Here is a 16,819-nt window from a genome sequence, read left to right as displayed (position 1 = left end):
ATTCGTTCTTCTGAACAGGTTATAGTCCGGGCCCTTACTGCCTCGTCTTTAGTATTTTCATTTTTGGTATTTATTTTCAGTATTTTGTTTTACAAAAAAGTCCGATAAAGTATTCTCACCTCATCTTTCATCAATAAAATTTTCCTTTACTGTATGTTTTCACTATTTTTAAAAATCATTAACAACACGATTCCCTTCCCTCTAAGGAAGTAGGAACTTTTTTCGAATCGCTCACTTTGACACATAAGCTATCCAGTTTAGCTTGAGATATAACCTCATGCGTACCATGTACCAATGAATGAACGAACCAAATTAATTTGCGATTCAGTTGATATCATTTTTCACATTCAATTGACATCATTGCGATTTAATGAGTTGATTTGACGTCAACCTAAATTAGATAGCTCTAATCACGTCGTGGTACGAAATAGCATAGCAGTTCATTTTAGGTTGTCAATTGAATCCCAATAAGAGTTCATAGTAGGCCCGCTGTTGTCCGAATGTTACCACCTCGGACGCCTCATGACTCTGGTGTCTGTATGGTGTCTAGTTTGGTAGCTTACGGAAACCACGCGATTGGTAGCGCTACCGAGGAGTCCCGGTGAAATATAGTCCTTATCCATATGAGATCTATAGAGAGTACTCAGACTTTACTCAGACTTTATCGCGAACTTGACTTTTGCATTGAGCGGGCTTAAGCTCAGTATTTTTTCAGCTATCAAATGACTATAAATACGGAATCAAAGATTATGCTAATTAACCATATTAGCGACAAGGGTACACACGCATGATTATCATTTATCTGCAATTAAAAGTCCTGCCCAAATCGGTCCAGCTGTTTAAGAGCTTATCCCGAATATACAGACAGAGAAAAATTTAAAGACCTCTATGTACTTGTAAATAGCGTTAAAATTTGTTTTATTTTTTTATAATACACTTAAAGCTGGGTTGCATCATATTATTAGCCGTTATAGTTAAGGTTCAACCCAAATTAAAAGTTTACAGTAACGCTGACTTTAACATAGACTGCGGAATGTGTTGCACCATCGTATTCCTTGGCATAGTTAATGTTAAAGTTAAAAAGTGCAATATCATGTCAATATCGAATATTTATTTGAAAATTTTGACATGTCGCTATTTAACATTAACAATAGCTTCAACCGGCAAGATTGGACGGTTACGGTTAACAGTTAAAGTTATGATGTCATCTAAAAATTAAGTGGTGCAACACATTTTTTTCTTAACCGGTACTGTAACATGTTTGTTATTGCTAAGGTTAGTTGATGCAATTCAGTCTTAGTTTTTAGGGTAACTACACTTTTATATCTATTTGTGTATTTTGTTAAAAGCAGACTTATGTCGAGGGCTTATGAAAGTATTGAAGTACGTAAACGATATTATAAGATGGAATTGAGCAGTAATAGTTGTTTTTTTTCTTTTGGATCTTACGGTTCAGCCTTGTATTGTTTTACTGGAGTGCATTATTTTAAAATATATATGTTTAAACTTTTGTGTAACATGTATTTGAATTGTATTTTTGGTAATTAACGTTGACGAGCAATCTTTTGATTTTATGTCAATAAAATATTTTTTGACTTTGTGAATAGGAAAAGCGAAGAATATTCCCGAGATTTTACTTCTTGAGTGACGACGATCTTCTCGAGCTGTTGGGCCAAGCGCGTGCCGGCTCCGAAGGCAGGGAGAACGTGATGCAGTCACACCTCAAGAAGCTGTTCCCGGGCATCACCGGCGTCCGGCTGGGACCTGGCGGCACGTGTATCACCGCGCTCACCTCCCATCACGACGAGGTGCTGCAGCTGGATCGATCTGTCGATACTGACTGTGCTGTTGAGGTAAGTAGAACCGTGTTCCAGAATCTCAACACACTGTGCTGAAAAGAGACAAAACACACGTCTTAAAAGGCATTTATTTTCTCAAAATCGATTCCTTTAGAATTATTTTTGATCCACCTGACTAACATCGGCGACACTTTACCAGCATTCTTTTCTTGCGCTTTTCTCAATAAAATATTTACAATATTATACTGACATTGTTGACACATGTTATTGCTATAAAATAATCATAATAAATAAAGCCTATATTGTTGCACACACGCACACACGTTGTTCGAGACTGGCTCGACTACGGCATTTCGTACATACAATACATTTGGGCTTAGTATTAGTCATCGCACTTTGCGACTACGCCTGCGGTATCTAGTTGGAGCGCAGCGGAGACCAATCCTTAATCTAAGGGTAAAATATATAACGTTGGCATACATGAGTGTTATTTGAGTATTAATAATCGTAATAAAAACCGGCTGCGTTCTTCCCGAACAGATACGACGTAGGGACCTTCAAGAAAAAAGCATAATCCTATACCTTAAAGGCCGGCAACGCATTTCTTGACACACCTGTTGTTGCGGATGTCCATGGGCGATTGCCTCACCACTCCACATACCGTGAGCCTTTTGCCCGTTTGCCCCCTCTTATATAAAAAAAAATACCAGTACCATACCAGTGCGACCATAAATTTTAAATTTATTTCATGTAACTTACGTAATGTATCTAAACACGGTGGTAGATTTATTCCTTTCCTCAAACAATAGATAAGTACAATTAATATATATTTCTTAGTTCGCGTACAATTATAATACTTAATTTTGATTTGAAGACAATATGAATAGATTCGTGTTCTCAATGCTCTAGGGTCAAGGTCCGACAGATATCCAATTAAGATAATACGCTCTACTCTGAGTTTTGTTTCTTTTTTCGAATGTGCTACGTTTACTAACGTATTTTATCAATTGGCGTACGTACAATATAGGATCGTAGATGTTTAACAACACGATGTATTCTTTAAATCCATCCATATCCAGTGGGAGGCTCCTTTGCACAGGATGCCGGCTACATTATGCGTACTACAACACTGTCTATTTCTGCCGTGAAGTAGTAATGTTTAAGCATTATTGTGTTGCGGTCTGAAGGTGACGAGCGCAATTGTAGTGCCGCTCAGAATTTTTGGGTTTTCCAAGAATCCTGAGCGGCACTTGATTGTAATGGGCAGAGCGTAACAATTACCATCGGCTGAACGTCATGCTCGTCTCATCCCTTACTGTCATAAAAAAAATTCAATTCATGTTTTTTCTCTCTCTACTGTTATCTACATTGTAACGTTCGGCTCTCGAAATTAAACTTACTTCATGTTAATAGCCTAAACACATAGTCAGATTTGGCACGGTAACGGACGGTCCGGTGGGAGTGGATGGGCGCCTCGCACTAATCGGTCCGCCGTCGTACTCGGTACGGTCCGTACGGTAATAATAATAATTTTGTGTGATGGCCAATGACATAAATCGAATATGGTACCGCAGGGGTGCTCAAGCTTGAACTGCTGGCGATCTACCTCAAACATGTTAGACTACGATCGATCGGCTCTGAGAGGCTTCAAGTATGTGTGATGAAGGATTGTCGTCTAGGTAGAATGTCACGATGACATAGATATTAGTTTTGCGCAAAATATGCATATTTTTAGTCAAGGTAAGTGTAGGTCTGCTCTTAAATGTCAATGAAAGAACTCATAATTATTATTCAAAATTGCGAGTTTATTGGTTCTTACAAAACAAACGCGTTTTAAGTTCTAAGCTTAACTAAATAGTGACGCCTTCATGTTGAAACGTGACACTGCATGTCCTGATCATACTTTTCATAAGATGGTACGTAATTACCGATTTTAGTTTATTATACCGGATTTTTTTTCTCTTGATCGACTCAAAAAGCACTCGCGATCGACCTGTCGATCCCGATCGATCGTTTGAGCACACCTATGGTACCGTATAGTACCGATCCCCGTCTGATGGTTCGGCGGGACCAAATCCGACCATGTGTTTAGGCTATAAGCTTTGCAGTCAACGCCATGCATAACAAAGAGATTATATACATTACAATGTCCTTTATACAATTAGTACCTACCTGGACATGTGGTGGCAAAATATTTTGATTCGTAACGGCTCACAAAACACTCATATATAGCATATAGCGTACTACTGGAAGTTCCCAATCACTTCGACCTGTATCCATTTTGCTGAGACTTATAGTCTAAACACATGATCGGATTTGGTACTATATTCGATCGCACAAAATTATTATTATCACATAGAGACTCACATATTGACTCACCATTTTTGCTAAGTAATATTTACTTCAGATGTCGTAAAGCTGGCACTAGAAATAATTTATTGTTTTAGGTTCCACCTAGGTTAGGTACTTAAAATGTTCAACATACTTTTATATATCGGGCTTGTAATAAGTATAATATAAAATTTAATAATATTGATTTACATACTTGTTCGATCCAACAGTTTAAGAAAGATATTAGAGAATACTTGTACCTATATATAATTTAATTTAAGTTAGCAATAAACCGTTTGTTTTTTTTTTCTAAAGTTTTGTAAGTTTTTTATTTTGTTTATGCTCTTTTTGCTGCTCACATAATATGTATATTTGTGGAATCTTTATTGGTGTGTGTACAATTTTATATGTATTTTTCTAATTGTTTTAAATACTGTTTGTTTCCCAAAATAAATAAATCACCTTCCGGACCGTATCGAGTACGATGCCGGAGCAATTGTTACGAGGCGCCCACCGGACCGTCCGATGGTGCGGCCGTACCTAATCCGGCCGTGTGTTTAGGCTTAACAGTCTCATGTGATTATAACTGCACCGCCATTTTGAGGCAGAAATGTGTAGGTGTGCTGTCCCGGACAGAGTATCTGTAAATGAATACACTTATATACAGGTGTATGGTTGGAGATAAGAAAGTAAATTTAAACTCCTTCTTCTAATAATTTCTTATTTATTTTACAGGTTTGGTTGAAAAACCTCGAGAGTGAAATACGTTCCACATTGAAAGGTATTACACTAAAATGCTTACGCTCGACAAACATGCAAGATAATGATCCGTTTTCGCTGCCCACGCAAATAATATGCCTAGCGCAGAACATTAGATTCACCGAGCAGGCTGAGAACGCGATCGCGAACAAAACACTGCGCAGTTTGAAAGATACGATCGAAAAGGAGAACGCTACTTATAGCGGTGTTGAGGTGGAGGACGAAAGTGATATATGCAAGAAGCGGGCGTTGATACTGCAGTGCGCCTGCTATAGGAATATCGTGGATGGTCTGATTGCGAACAATGTCTCGTCTGTGGCGGACTGGATGTGGCAAAAACAACTGAGGTATGTCCTATGTACTCACAACATGATTGAGAGTAAACCAGCGGAGCTATCGACTGTTGTTTTATCGTCTGTAGCTCTTTTATAAGAAAAAAGGTTAGGTCATACGTCTAGATAGACTGTGACAGCGGTGAAAAAGTCGAAAGAATTGACATGTTTATTATTGCTAAGGTTAGTTGTTGCAACCCAGCCTTAGTGTATGGTTACGAGATCAACATATAACTCAAGTTTAAAACGATACAACTCAAGTTTAAAACATATGATCATTTATACGTCTAGATAGACTATGACAGCTGTGAAAATGTCGAAAAAAATAGACTTTAGAATTAACCTGTATTTTGAGCAATGCACCAACACTGACACAAAGTGACATACAAATCACGAGTGTAAGACGTAGCTTATCACGCACACTAAAGTAATAATCTCGGCGTCTTAATAAAATAAGTAATAATCTCTCCATCAGCTGTGTAGCAGCAAGAGGCTCTATCTAGATGTATAAATTATCTAAGGATATATGCTTCATTTAAGTACTCTCTGTGCCGCCTTTTGACTCAGAGTTTCCACACGTAATATCTATTTTTTCTCATGGAATAGGTGAACAAACAAACATGCGGGTCATCTGGTGTTATGTGATCACACAGCCTATATACTCTAAACGCAATCCAATAAACGTATATATGAATTCTAAAACCGAAAACACATTGGTACGTGGCGGGCGAGGATCGAACCGGGGGCTCTGTGGTGAGAGTCAACGGTTCAATCTATTGCGTCGCCAACGCTAATAAAGGTAAGTTAGCTTTCAGGTTCTTGTACTCAAGTCAACCTGTCTCTATAAATTTGTCAATCGCATGGAAACAAAAGCCGTTCCCTAGCAGCAAGTAACATAATATAAAAGTTCTTGTAGTTCGTAGGAACTTTATATTTGTGTTGATTGAAAGAAAGGTAAATTGCGGTATACGATTTATGACGTATTATAAAAAACTACTTACAGATCTCATTCAAACTATTTTCGGTGGAAGTATGCATGGATGCATAATGCACATCATATATTTTTTTTAGTTTTATCATTCTCGTATTTAAGAAGTTACAGGGGGGGGGGGGAGTGTGCACATTTTACAACTTGTGTCTCTCGCGCAAACTATTCAGTTTAGAAAAAAATATATTAGAAACCTCAATATCCTATTTGAAGACCTATCCATGGATCCACGCGTATTGGTTTGATGAAAAGTATTTTTTGAGTTTTGGTGATATCATGTCATATCTATATATATAAAAATGAATTGCTGTTCGTTAGTCTCGCTAAAACTCGAGAAAGGCTGGACCGATTTGGCTAATTTTGGTCTTGAATTATTTGTGGAAGTCCAGAGAAGGTTTAAAAGGTGAATAAATATGAAAACTTTCGGAATTAAAAAAAACAATAATTTTGTTTTTCCTTTGATGTGTCGTTCAGTAATCAAATTGAATGAATAGTTTAAATTGAATAACTAATTAGAATCTTAGCATCTGTCTAACGTTCTGAGGAGGTAAAAAACAAACTTAATTTTAGCTACCTATAGTTGGTAGATTAACTATAGTTGTTAACTATGATGGCAATACAACGTTTGCTGGGTCAGCTAGTTAATATATAATTATTGGACATCTTACTTATTATTTTAGAGATTCCTGAATAAATATTGTTATTCATATATTGGGCAGGTTCTACGTGACACAAAAAGATGATGTAGTGGCTAAGATGGGCCTGGCGACCATACCGTACTCCTACGAGTATCTGGGTGTTGGCACCGGACAGTTCGTCAGGACCGAGCTGGCTGAGGAGTGCTTCCTCATTCTCACGCAGGTATAATTGTTGTTATAAATACCTATATTATTTCTAATTGTTACGTAAAAGGAGATAGACATGACATATCGAAAAGTAGACCAAAATAACATTAGAACTGGAAAAAGTTCTTGTTTGTATCGAATGGATATAGTAAATTTTTTTTTATGAAAATAAGGGACGAAGCGAGCAGGACGTTCAGCTTATGGTAATTAATGCGCAATGCCCATTAAAATTCAGTGCCGCTCAGGATTCTTGACAAACCCCAAATATTGTGAGCGCCACTACAAATGCGCTCGTCTCCTTGAGACATAAGATGTTAAGTCTCATTTGGCCAGTTTTCTTACACACTGCTTCACGGCAGAAATAGGCGCCGTTGTGGTACCCATAATCTAGCCGGCATCCTATGCAAAGGAGCCTCCCACTGGTGGTCCTGAAATACAAACATACTGCTTTTATAAAAACCGGTCAAGTACGGGTCGGTCTCCAACGGCACGCGTTACGTACCATCGCACACTTTTGTCAAAGTCAAATAAGCTTAATTCAAATAGGTTTAAACTAAACGGTTTGGAATCGTTATGATAAATAATTCTTGTAATTCACTGAATCTACCATGTGTTCGGAAAGAGTAGAGCTCGTGAGAAGAACATAGTTTTACCAAGAAACTCAACGGCCACACTTTTAAATAAAAGAGTATTTTAAAATAGCTGTCATATACTTACGCTACAAATTAGTTTGTAAGAAGCTGTGTCGAATATATGAATCATGTTCAAAGCTAAAATGCGTTTTAACACCATAAAAAGTAATAAAGAGTCAAATCATTGTATTTGTTGGATGCTATTACTAAATGTGACAATAATCACGACCTTTATGTTCACGAAGCATCCTTACACAAATAATGAATTCAAGCACTAAAGGTTGATGCATACAATATACGATAATTGATATTTATACATTTTATTATTTTATATGAAATATTTGGCATTATTTAAACACGACTCATATATTGGATGCAACACCTTACAAACTAATTTGTTTTGTATATTACAGCAATTCTATAACCCGCGTGGTGCCAACTTTTACACTTTTAAACGAAATTTGTTTAAATTACGCAGTATCTATTGTTTATGTAATCTTACAAAGCGCTAGCTTGTTCAATAACAAAAGCATTGACGTTCGTTTTTATGAACAAGCCGAAACACTTCAAAAGCAATAAATTTTATTGTAACACGAGCCTGTTGAAATTGGCGTCGGTAACGCGCGGCGGCTTAAGACGGTCATGTGCGCCACGCGCTTTGTGGCCACGGATGGGGTAACACTCTATTGATTTAAAAGTGTCCGTTGAGTTTCATTTTACGAGCTCTACTTTGTCCGAACATATGGCAAAAATATATTTAATGTGACGATTCAAATGTGCGCTTAGTGTATGCCTAATTGAATAAAGTTTATTTGACTTTGACTTTGCAGTTTTTGAGATGCAACCTGCTGACAGTAAGACGGCGACAGCTGTCTTTGTGACAGGGCTCCCTTTGGCTACCCTAAAATGGAATATTTTCACTGACTTGTCATCTTATTATATCCGCAGTCTCTACATTTTGGATTTGTGGGAAATCCCTTTGGTCCCGCGGGAACAGGGAAAACTGAGTCTGTCAAAGCACTCGGTGGTTTGGTGGGAAGACTGGTGCTCGTGTTTAACTGTGATGAGGTGAGACTGTCCTACTTATTATGTAATATACTCTACTATGTACCCAGTATGGTTGTTATTAAATGACTCAATACAGATCTATTTGCGACGTTGGAAAAACTTAACCAGTATTGATTAATTATAAATGATGAAATATTGCAAAAACTCGAAGGCCACTTTTTTATGGAAAAAGAAGACAAACTACGACAATTACTTTACCATAACTATGTTATGATAGATGACTTAAATATCCGGATTGCATAAAAAGATTCGGCCGAGTATCTTTAATTTGCTCCTAAGAATTGAAGAGTTCCGTTACTTTGTCATGGATTCCGTAATCAGAACCTACCCAAACTCACCAAATTACCTTTGAAATATATCCTTTCCAATAAAAAATGAAATATCAAAATCGGTTCACCCAGTCGAAAGTTTTGAGGTAACACACATAAAAAAAACGATGAATTGAAAACCTCCTCCTTTTTTGAAGTCGGTTAAAAATATTCAAAAATGCACAACGTTAATGTTCAAGTTTTCACTTCTGTCACTTTCACACTCCTCGTGTGCAACCCGTATTTTTTATATATGAGGTGGCATTCAGGCAACAGACTCAAATGATGGAAAGTGGGGAAGCAAACGCCCATGAGCAACACCAGGAATCAAGAGATGCGTTGCCGGCATTTAAGTTGCATATGCTCGGATGTTGAAGGTCCCTAAGTCGAGTAATCAAAGAGGAATGAAGTTCCTCTCGCGGTGTTTCTGATCCTGTATGAAATTGTGTGGCTTACTGTCAAGAGGCCCGTACGCCCGTTGATTGCTCAGATCAGAATATTGGCCTCTATTTGAACATCTGTTTGAGGCAAGAAGTGCTATTCATCATTGATATACCATGCGTTGGACATGACCATATGACCTTACAAAATGCGTGGCAAATATATAAAATAATCGTGACGAGTTTCTTTTCGACGGTGCGTTGCTGTGGATTTATTGGAAAGCTATAAAAAGCCTGATAATACTCGCAGACATACCCGCAGTTCAATTAAAATGCGTAAAGAATTTCGTTATAACAACAAGGGCCTATCACACAGTGGACTAAACCTATTATTAAGAAATTTTATGTGTTTTTGTTTTTAAAAATATGTTGTATTATACAAGTACATAATAAATATTCTTATATTTGTTAAAATTCTTTTAACAAGTCATCCACATCAATAGGCATATAGTAGCAACAGTAATTTTTTTTACGAACACCACACCCCCATTTTCCTGGGAGAGTAGGATTGTTTTCAATATTTTTTATAAGGCCTTTTTGACCATAATTATACACTTTAGAGAAAATGAATAAGATCGGGCACATTTTCGATCTCCCGTTATTACCGGGTTAATTGAAAGCGTGGATGGCAGGCAATGGACGCGTCGTGCATGGGACGGCTATTGTCGGGGCTCGCGCTCAGCGGCGCGTGGGGCTGCTTCGACGAGTTCAACCGGCTGAGTGCGGAGACCCTGGCGGCCGTCACGCACCACTTCATATCCTTGCTGCGAGCCATGCAGGAGCCTGACGGGGCCAACGCTGTGGCCACGCTCAACGGGAAGTCGGTATGATACTTGTTCACTTTGATATAAATGAGGATCATATAACAATTAAGCTATTGTCAAACAGACAGCGAACCGAAATCGTCGCGAACCGTTTTCATTTTGTTATGTTTAGTGTGGTTTGAATCAAGCCACATAGAAAAGCGAAAGCATACGTGACGAACCGAAAGGCGTATCATGCCAGATGCGAGGCGTGAGCGAGATAGTTGTATTAGTTGGCTTTGTATGACCGTCGTCAAACAGAGAGCGAATGCGAGACGCGATGCAAGAGCGAAGCGCGACGGTTGTGATTATTTACAAAACTTGTTTTAAACAGTTTGCTGTGCATACTTTGTAGCTTGACGTCTCTGCTTCGGATCGTATTCTTCATTCCTTCAGTACGCTTCGGATCGCATTTATGTTTGACAATACCTTTAAGGGATTTCCACCGGATTAGCTGTTATTTTGTACCAGTAAATCTAGACATTTCTCCGTATAACATTCTTGTATAAAATAATGAGATAATATTTTAACTATAAATATTATATTTTTTACTTCCTTGGCTTAGCTATTCTTGATATCTTCATAATAGATTTGAATTAAAAAAAAAAACAGTTTTTTATTAACTATTTACGTGGTTGCTAGATATCAAACTTTAATATTTAAAAGATGTGTTTTCTCCCGGCGGCGGTTGGGTCTTATTTAAGAATTTTTAAATAGTATTTAAATATTTAGGTACGGACTGCTGAAAACTGATCAAAAAAGCGCTTCTTGACTAGAACTAATGGTGAAATAAAAAATTCGAAACGACGAAATAAGTTTTAATGTCTTGTAAGCTCTTTGAAAATGGTACTTTTGGAAATAAGTTACTATTCTATTAGTGAATACTCAGAGAAATAAAATATTTGAACGTCTGCACCTCTGTTGTTCGAGGTGAATGTGATAATTATTAAGTACAGTAAAAGCTCCTTATTCGCGCTTCCTTCATTCGCGTTTTCACTATTCGCGGATTAAAAAATTGTGACCGAAATCCTATATTCGCGGCTAAATTTTTTCATTTCATTCATTTAATCCTTAGACAACCTAAGCCTGAAGATAATGATTGATAAGTATAGTGTAGTAAACTTCAATTAAATTGTTTTTTTTTTAAGTTATGTTTTATTTTGTCACCTAGGAACGTATCCCTTATAATCCCATAACCATTACCATTCCGTATTCACGGTTTCTGTATTCGCGGCATATTTAAGGAACATATACCCCGCGAATAAAGAGCTTTTACTGTACTACAATTTTTATTAGAAACTAAGTCGTATGTATAAATGTAATAAACTATCCCGGCGGCCAGGTGACGGTGTCCAAGTGGTGCGGCGTGTGTGTGACCCTGAACCCCGCGGGGCGCGGCTACGGTGGCCGGCGGTCGCTGCCCGCCGCCCTGGCCCGCGTGCTGCGGCCCGTGGCGCTCGCCGAGCCGCCGCCCGCGCCGCTCGCCGAGCATCTGCTCGCCGCGCACCAGGCCGCTGAACCTCACGTACTCGCGCAACTAATTACCACCGTGTTTTCTTTGGCCAGGTATTTAAAAGATTTTATGGTGATATCAGATGATCGTATGCCATTTGTTTATTAAAAATAATGAATAACTAAAAATAATTGTTAACTTTTAATTAATTAACTCGGATTGTCGGGAGCCCAGTGCTCTGTGAACGGCTGGTTCACTTGGCGTTGCGTAGAGACGTCGATTCATTGTGTATCTTCTACCGCATCTATCACGGGGAGTGTCCCGAAGAGCTGTTTCACCTGATTCCTGCCGCCGAATTCAACCTTCACACGACACGCCACAAGTTAGGATATCATCCCCACCATCTGCATGTGTGCGTCTTGCAGGTACTACAAAGCTGTGGATTGAGCGTCCTTGTGCGGTGTTTCCGGAACGATACGACATGGGTACTAGAAAAAAAAGCGCGCACACGTTCCTTAAAGACCGGCAACGCTCCTGTGATTCCTCTGGTGTTGCTCGTTTGACCTCCTTTTCCACAAAAAAAATATTTGTCATGCCTACAGTACACTTCTGAGTAATGAACGCCACTACGAGTGGGGTCTCCGCGCGCTGAAGGCGGCAGTGGGCAGCTGCGGGGCCGCCCTGCGCATGCGCCGGTCGAGCGGAGACGATGCACCCGCGCACCGGGCCATACTCCGTGACGTGCTGAGACTTAACAACCTATCTAAGCTGACGAAACAAGATGCCGAGAGGTGAAACAATGTACATCTTTACACCTCTCAAAAACGCTGTGATATTAATGCACACATTTCTGCGTTTTTCATCAAAATGAAAAACGTCTAAATTAAAATCTTTTTACATTGCATTTCCGTGAACCAAATAAAAAAACACTATCTTCTACTGATTTCTGCAATCATATTATTTAATAAATGAATTGCTACAACAATAACATTCATTCGTAATTTTGCCATGCTATAATTGCTTGTTATTTTATTTCTTTCATTCATAAATTTTATCTACACCCATGCTTTAAATCCTCTATTAAAGATTCTGAAACAGTTAGCTTATTGCCAACATTAAAACACCCAATGTTCTAATAACCATTACATCACCCAAAAGAGTGTCGTAATGTTGTACTGAATTTCATAACAACACTCCTATGTTTTTTTTATCCCTTCATGCGCAAAGAGTTTCAACATACAGCCACATTCTTATTGCTCGATGCGTGGTATCTGTATGAATTTCAAAACAAGAACATTTTCGTTTACGCGCTCTGCACACTCCCAGAACGTCGCGCGCCGTAAAAAAAAAGTAGGTTATTCGAATCCCCGCCATTTTTCTTCGATATTTTTATTGTTTTGTTTACAAAAAATGAGCGATTCATTTTAAACGCTGCAAAAGAACATTATATTCGAGTGATTTTTAATTATTGCACTATACAAAATGTAAATTACTACTAAAATAAATAATTGTTTCATTAATACTTATTTTATTTGTATATAATCAGTAACGAATGATATTAGGTTACTACTAGCAGTAAGCTAACTGTTCCAGAATCTTTTAGAGGATTCATATTCTGGGTGTAGATAAAGTCTTTTATGCAACTGTTGATAATTAGGTATTAAAACACTCATGTGATACTATTATCACACTCAGCTTCGCCTCGTGAGATAAATCCACATTCGTGTTTTAATACCCCTTATTACACAACAGTTGCATAAATAACTATTACATCACGTTTGGCACTTAATCAAATGAAAATGTATGTTTATTTATTGAAGTGAAAACTTCTTCACTTCTTCTTAGCGTCGCTGTGATTTGAAAGTCGATGAAACGAAAAAGTGAAACAGTAGAAAGAGACAGACACATGAATTCATAAGATTTAACGTGGGAGAAAATGAGATAGGCATTATATTATAGGCAAGCATTATACAGTGTTTTGGTACCAGGCGATCATAGTTGAAGAAGTGATTGTCGTATGTATGGCGCGTGTATACCTTAATATATTCTGACGTCATGCGCACGTCGTATTACTACATAGACACCAGGATAACATAAATATGGTAGCGGCGATAGTAATGTCTTTCATAGCGGTTGAAATCATATGTCATTCTAGCAACATGTGTAACAGGACTTCATATGCAGTTTAGAGGTTTATGCACAATGCAGGTTTCACTTCTGACATGTGTACATTGTATGCAGGCAATTTTTTTTTATTATTTAAGAAAAACCTACGGCTAACGAAACATTATAACGGGGGTCCCTATAAGAGTGCCCGATTTAAATTTGGCGCCATTATTTTACTATGCAAGTGGCAGCTCTGAAACTTGACAGCTGTCATCTATGTTTGTTCCGATTATTAAATATGGAGCGTTACACAAAAGAACAACGCGTCATCATTGTGAAAACCCATTACAAAAATGGCGAAAGCTACGCTGAAACCGCTCGCAAACTTCGCGTAATTATCGGTCGTGAAAGCACGCGATATTTTAGAGAGACTGACCGGTAAGCCGACGAACAGGAGACTTGCCATCCATAATCGACCCAGTTTTCTCAAATTTATTGATCATTCTTCGAATTGTTGACACATTTCGATGTCAGTTTGAAATCAATTTGTAAATAAATATTTCACATCCGTATTTAAGCTTGTCCTTAAGCTAAACGCAAATATCAATGATCTAAAAACTATGAAACTACTTGACTCTGATTGCTTCGAATCATATTTTCAGATTTGAGAGTATACTGTCGCTGGTGTTCATCGACACACCAGAGCAAGGATCTCAAGATAAATCCTTGTACCAGTCCATCCAATCTACATTCGAGGGCTTGCAACTGATAGCTAATGATCAACAGGTGATGATAACACCATGCCTTCAATGACTGAATAAAAAATAGTAAAGAAAAAGTTAACCGTGTGTTATGGATAAAAACTTTAATTTTAACCTTTTGTACGACTTGCCTTTTAGGTAAATGCTATAACTGCCTATAAATGTAATAAAAGGTATCATTAGCACCTAAGGCTTTGATTGATGCGAGTTCTGACGAGTACTTCCGAAATCCTCGTCAGAACAAGGCGTTTACACTGTGCGCGTTTTCTGTTATTCTGTTCGTTTCTGCCGTCGATGATGATCGAAGATGGACGAATTTGATGAATTTGATTTTCTTGAAAGTCCATTATTTAAATTATTATTGTTAAATGGTGGAAAGACAGAGCATGTCAACGAGTTATTTTCTAGAAGAGACGACGAAGGAGAGTTCCAAATGTAGAGTGTTGAGTTCTGTAGCAACTTTCTTCCACTTTTGCCGAGAAATATCTCTGTTGTGATCATTTTTGTCTCTCATATCCCACAAACACCTGTTCTCGTACATGAGACTGATCAATTTATCGTTATCCATGGTGGAAACCAAATCACTCGAAATTCGCAGACACAGGTCGTGCGAAAAAATCAAACTCGTTTGAACGCTCGAGTGGTTCTGACGACGTCGTGCATGTTCTGACGCGTTCATCGTTGCCAGTGTAATTGGATACCAGGCGTTTGTTTCTTCTGACGAATCCGTCAGAACTCGTCAGAACAAATTTTCGTCAGAACTCGCATCCATATTAACCCTAGTCTAAGACTGTTGACCTAATTGTTGTATCACATATAATTTTGTTAAGAGTTCATAAAAAAAAATACGTTTAATAAAACTGGCTTCAAAAACTAATAAGTATGAAATAACTTAATAAAGATTTCATTTAGTACAGTAGTCTTATGCAAACTTAATAGCATTAATATTATATAAAATCCTGTATGTATGTGCTACCTATTGATAGATTTTAATTCGGTGCAAAGCCCAAAATAAAATAAAACTAAATATTATAAACAGCTTACTAAATTAACTACTCGCTTAATATTATAATAATTACAGTAAGTAATTATTATCAACGACGTCTGCCCAGTTGGGTCGTTTTGTTATAGACGCAGCTATCCCCCTCAAAGTTACGTGTGGCGAGTGTAGGTACCTCTATTACATTTCGCTTATTTCTATATTTTATTGTAGTATGAAGAGGCAGGAGGGCCTGCATCAGAACTCATCTTGTGCGATGTATGTGGGTAGGTAGGCAGGCAGGTGGGTGTGAGCAGAAAAATCACAAGTCCTTATTACAATCACAGTTGTTTAATCAGCACAGGGTTTAATAATCGAAATACACAGTTAAATGAACAATGTACAGTCTAAGCAACACGAAAACCAACTTAATTTTAACACTAGATTAAACTATCACTCGGATGCAAAGCGATTCGTCACAAGCGTGGTGCTCGGGCGCCGTCTCGAACAAAAACTGAAGTCAAGATTCGACAATGACGCTTCGCTTGGCTGACTTTTACAGCCAAAAGTCAACCTGACGTCCAACGTTGGCGAATGCGCCGTCAAGTATATTACATTGTAACCACATTTAAAAAAAATAAAACCGCGCCCGTTCTTCTCAGGTCTGAGGCATACTTTTTCGAATGGGTCGTAGTTTTTGACTTTCAATAAGTGATATTATATCCTGTTTTGAATAAAAATATTTGAATTTGATTTCTTTTTTAAAAATTATTTTCAGATCCAAAAATGTACGGAGTTATACGAACAGCTACAGCAAAGAATGGGCGTAGTGATGGTTGGTCCGCCTGGGTCCGGTAAAACTACCATCAGACGCCTGCTTAAATCTGTAAGTTGCTATGAACGAATAAAATAACATATATTCAGAACAACTGATTTTTACACTCATCACACCTTAGGAAAACGTACAATTAATATATTTTACGTCTTAGATATATTTTTTCCTTAGATCATTTATACATCTAGATAGAGCCTCTTGCTGCTAGACAACCGATGACAACATGCCAGGTTTATTACTTTAGTGTGTGTGACAAGATACGTCTTACGATCGCGATTTGTATGTCGTTTTGTGTTAATGTGCTTGCATTGCTCAAAATAGAGGGTAACTGTCAACCTCAATTTTTTTCCACGTTTGCACAGCTGCCACAGTCATCTAGA

General features: G+C 37.9%; 1 protein-coding gene across 1 annotated transcript in view; it reads left to right on the top strand.

The window, feature by feature from the left end:
- LOC126973756 (cytoplasmic dynein 2 heavy chain 1-like) overlaps positions 1 to 16,537 on the top strand; it is a 46,294-nt gene extending 29,757 nt beyond the window's left edge. The window contains exons 2-8 of the mRNA XM_050821075.1: positions 1,608 to 1,853; positions 4,866 to 5,236; positions 6,929 to 7,070; positions 8,635 to 8,754; positions 10,135 to 10,326; positions 11,648 to 11,830; positions 16,529 to 16,537. Of these exons, the coding sequence (XP_050677032.1) occupies positions 1,710 to 1,853; positions 4,866 to 5,236; positions 6,929 to 7,070; positions 8,635 to 8,754; positions 10,135 to 10,326; positions 11,648 to 11,830; positions 16,529 to 16,537 (1,161 nt within the window). The 5' untranslated portion in view covers positions 1,608 to 1,709. The remainder of the gene's footprint in view (positions 1 to 1,607; positions 1,854 to 4,865; positions 5,237 to 6,928; positions 7,071 to 8,634; positions 8,755 to 10,134; positions 10,327 to 11,647; positions 11,831 to 16,528) is intronic.
- The last annotated feature ends 282 nt before the right edge of the window (positions 16,538 to 16,819 follow it).

Source organism: Leptidea sinapis, chromosome 30 (assembly GCF_905404315.1).
Source record: "Leptidea sinapis chromosome 30, ilLepSina1.1, whole genome shotgun sequence".
NCBI lineage: Eukaryota > Metazoa > Arthropoda > Insecta > Lepidoptera > Pieridae > Leptidea > Leptidea sinapis.
Note: the sequence above shows the minus strand (reverse complement) of the source record. Positions and strands in the feature narration are given on the sequence as shown.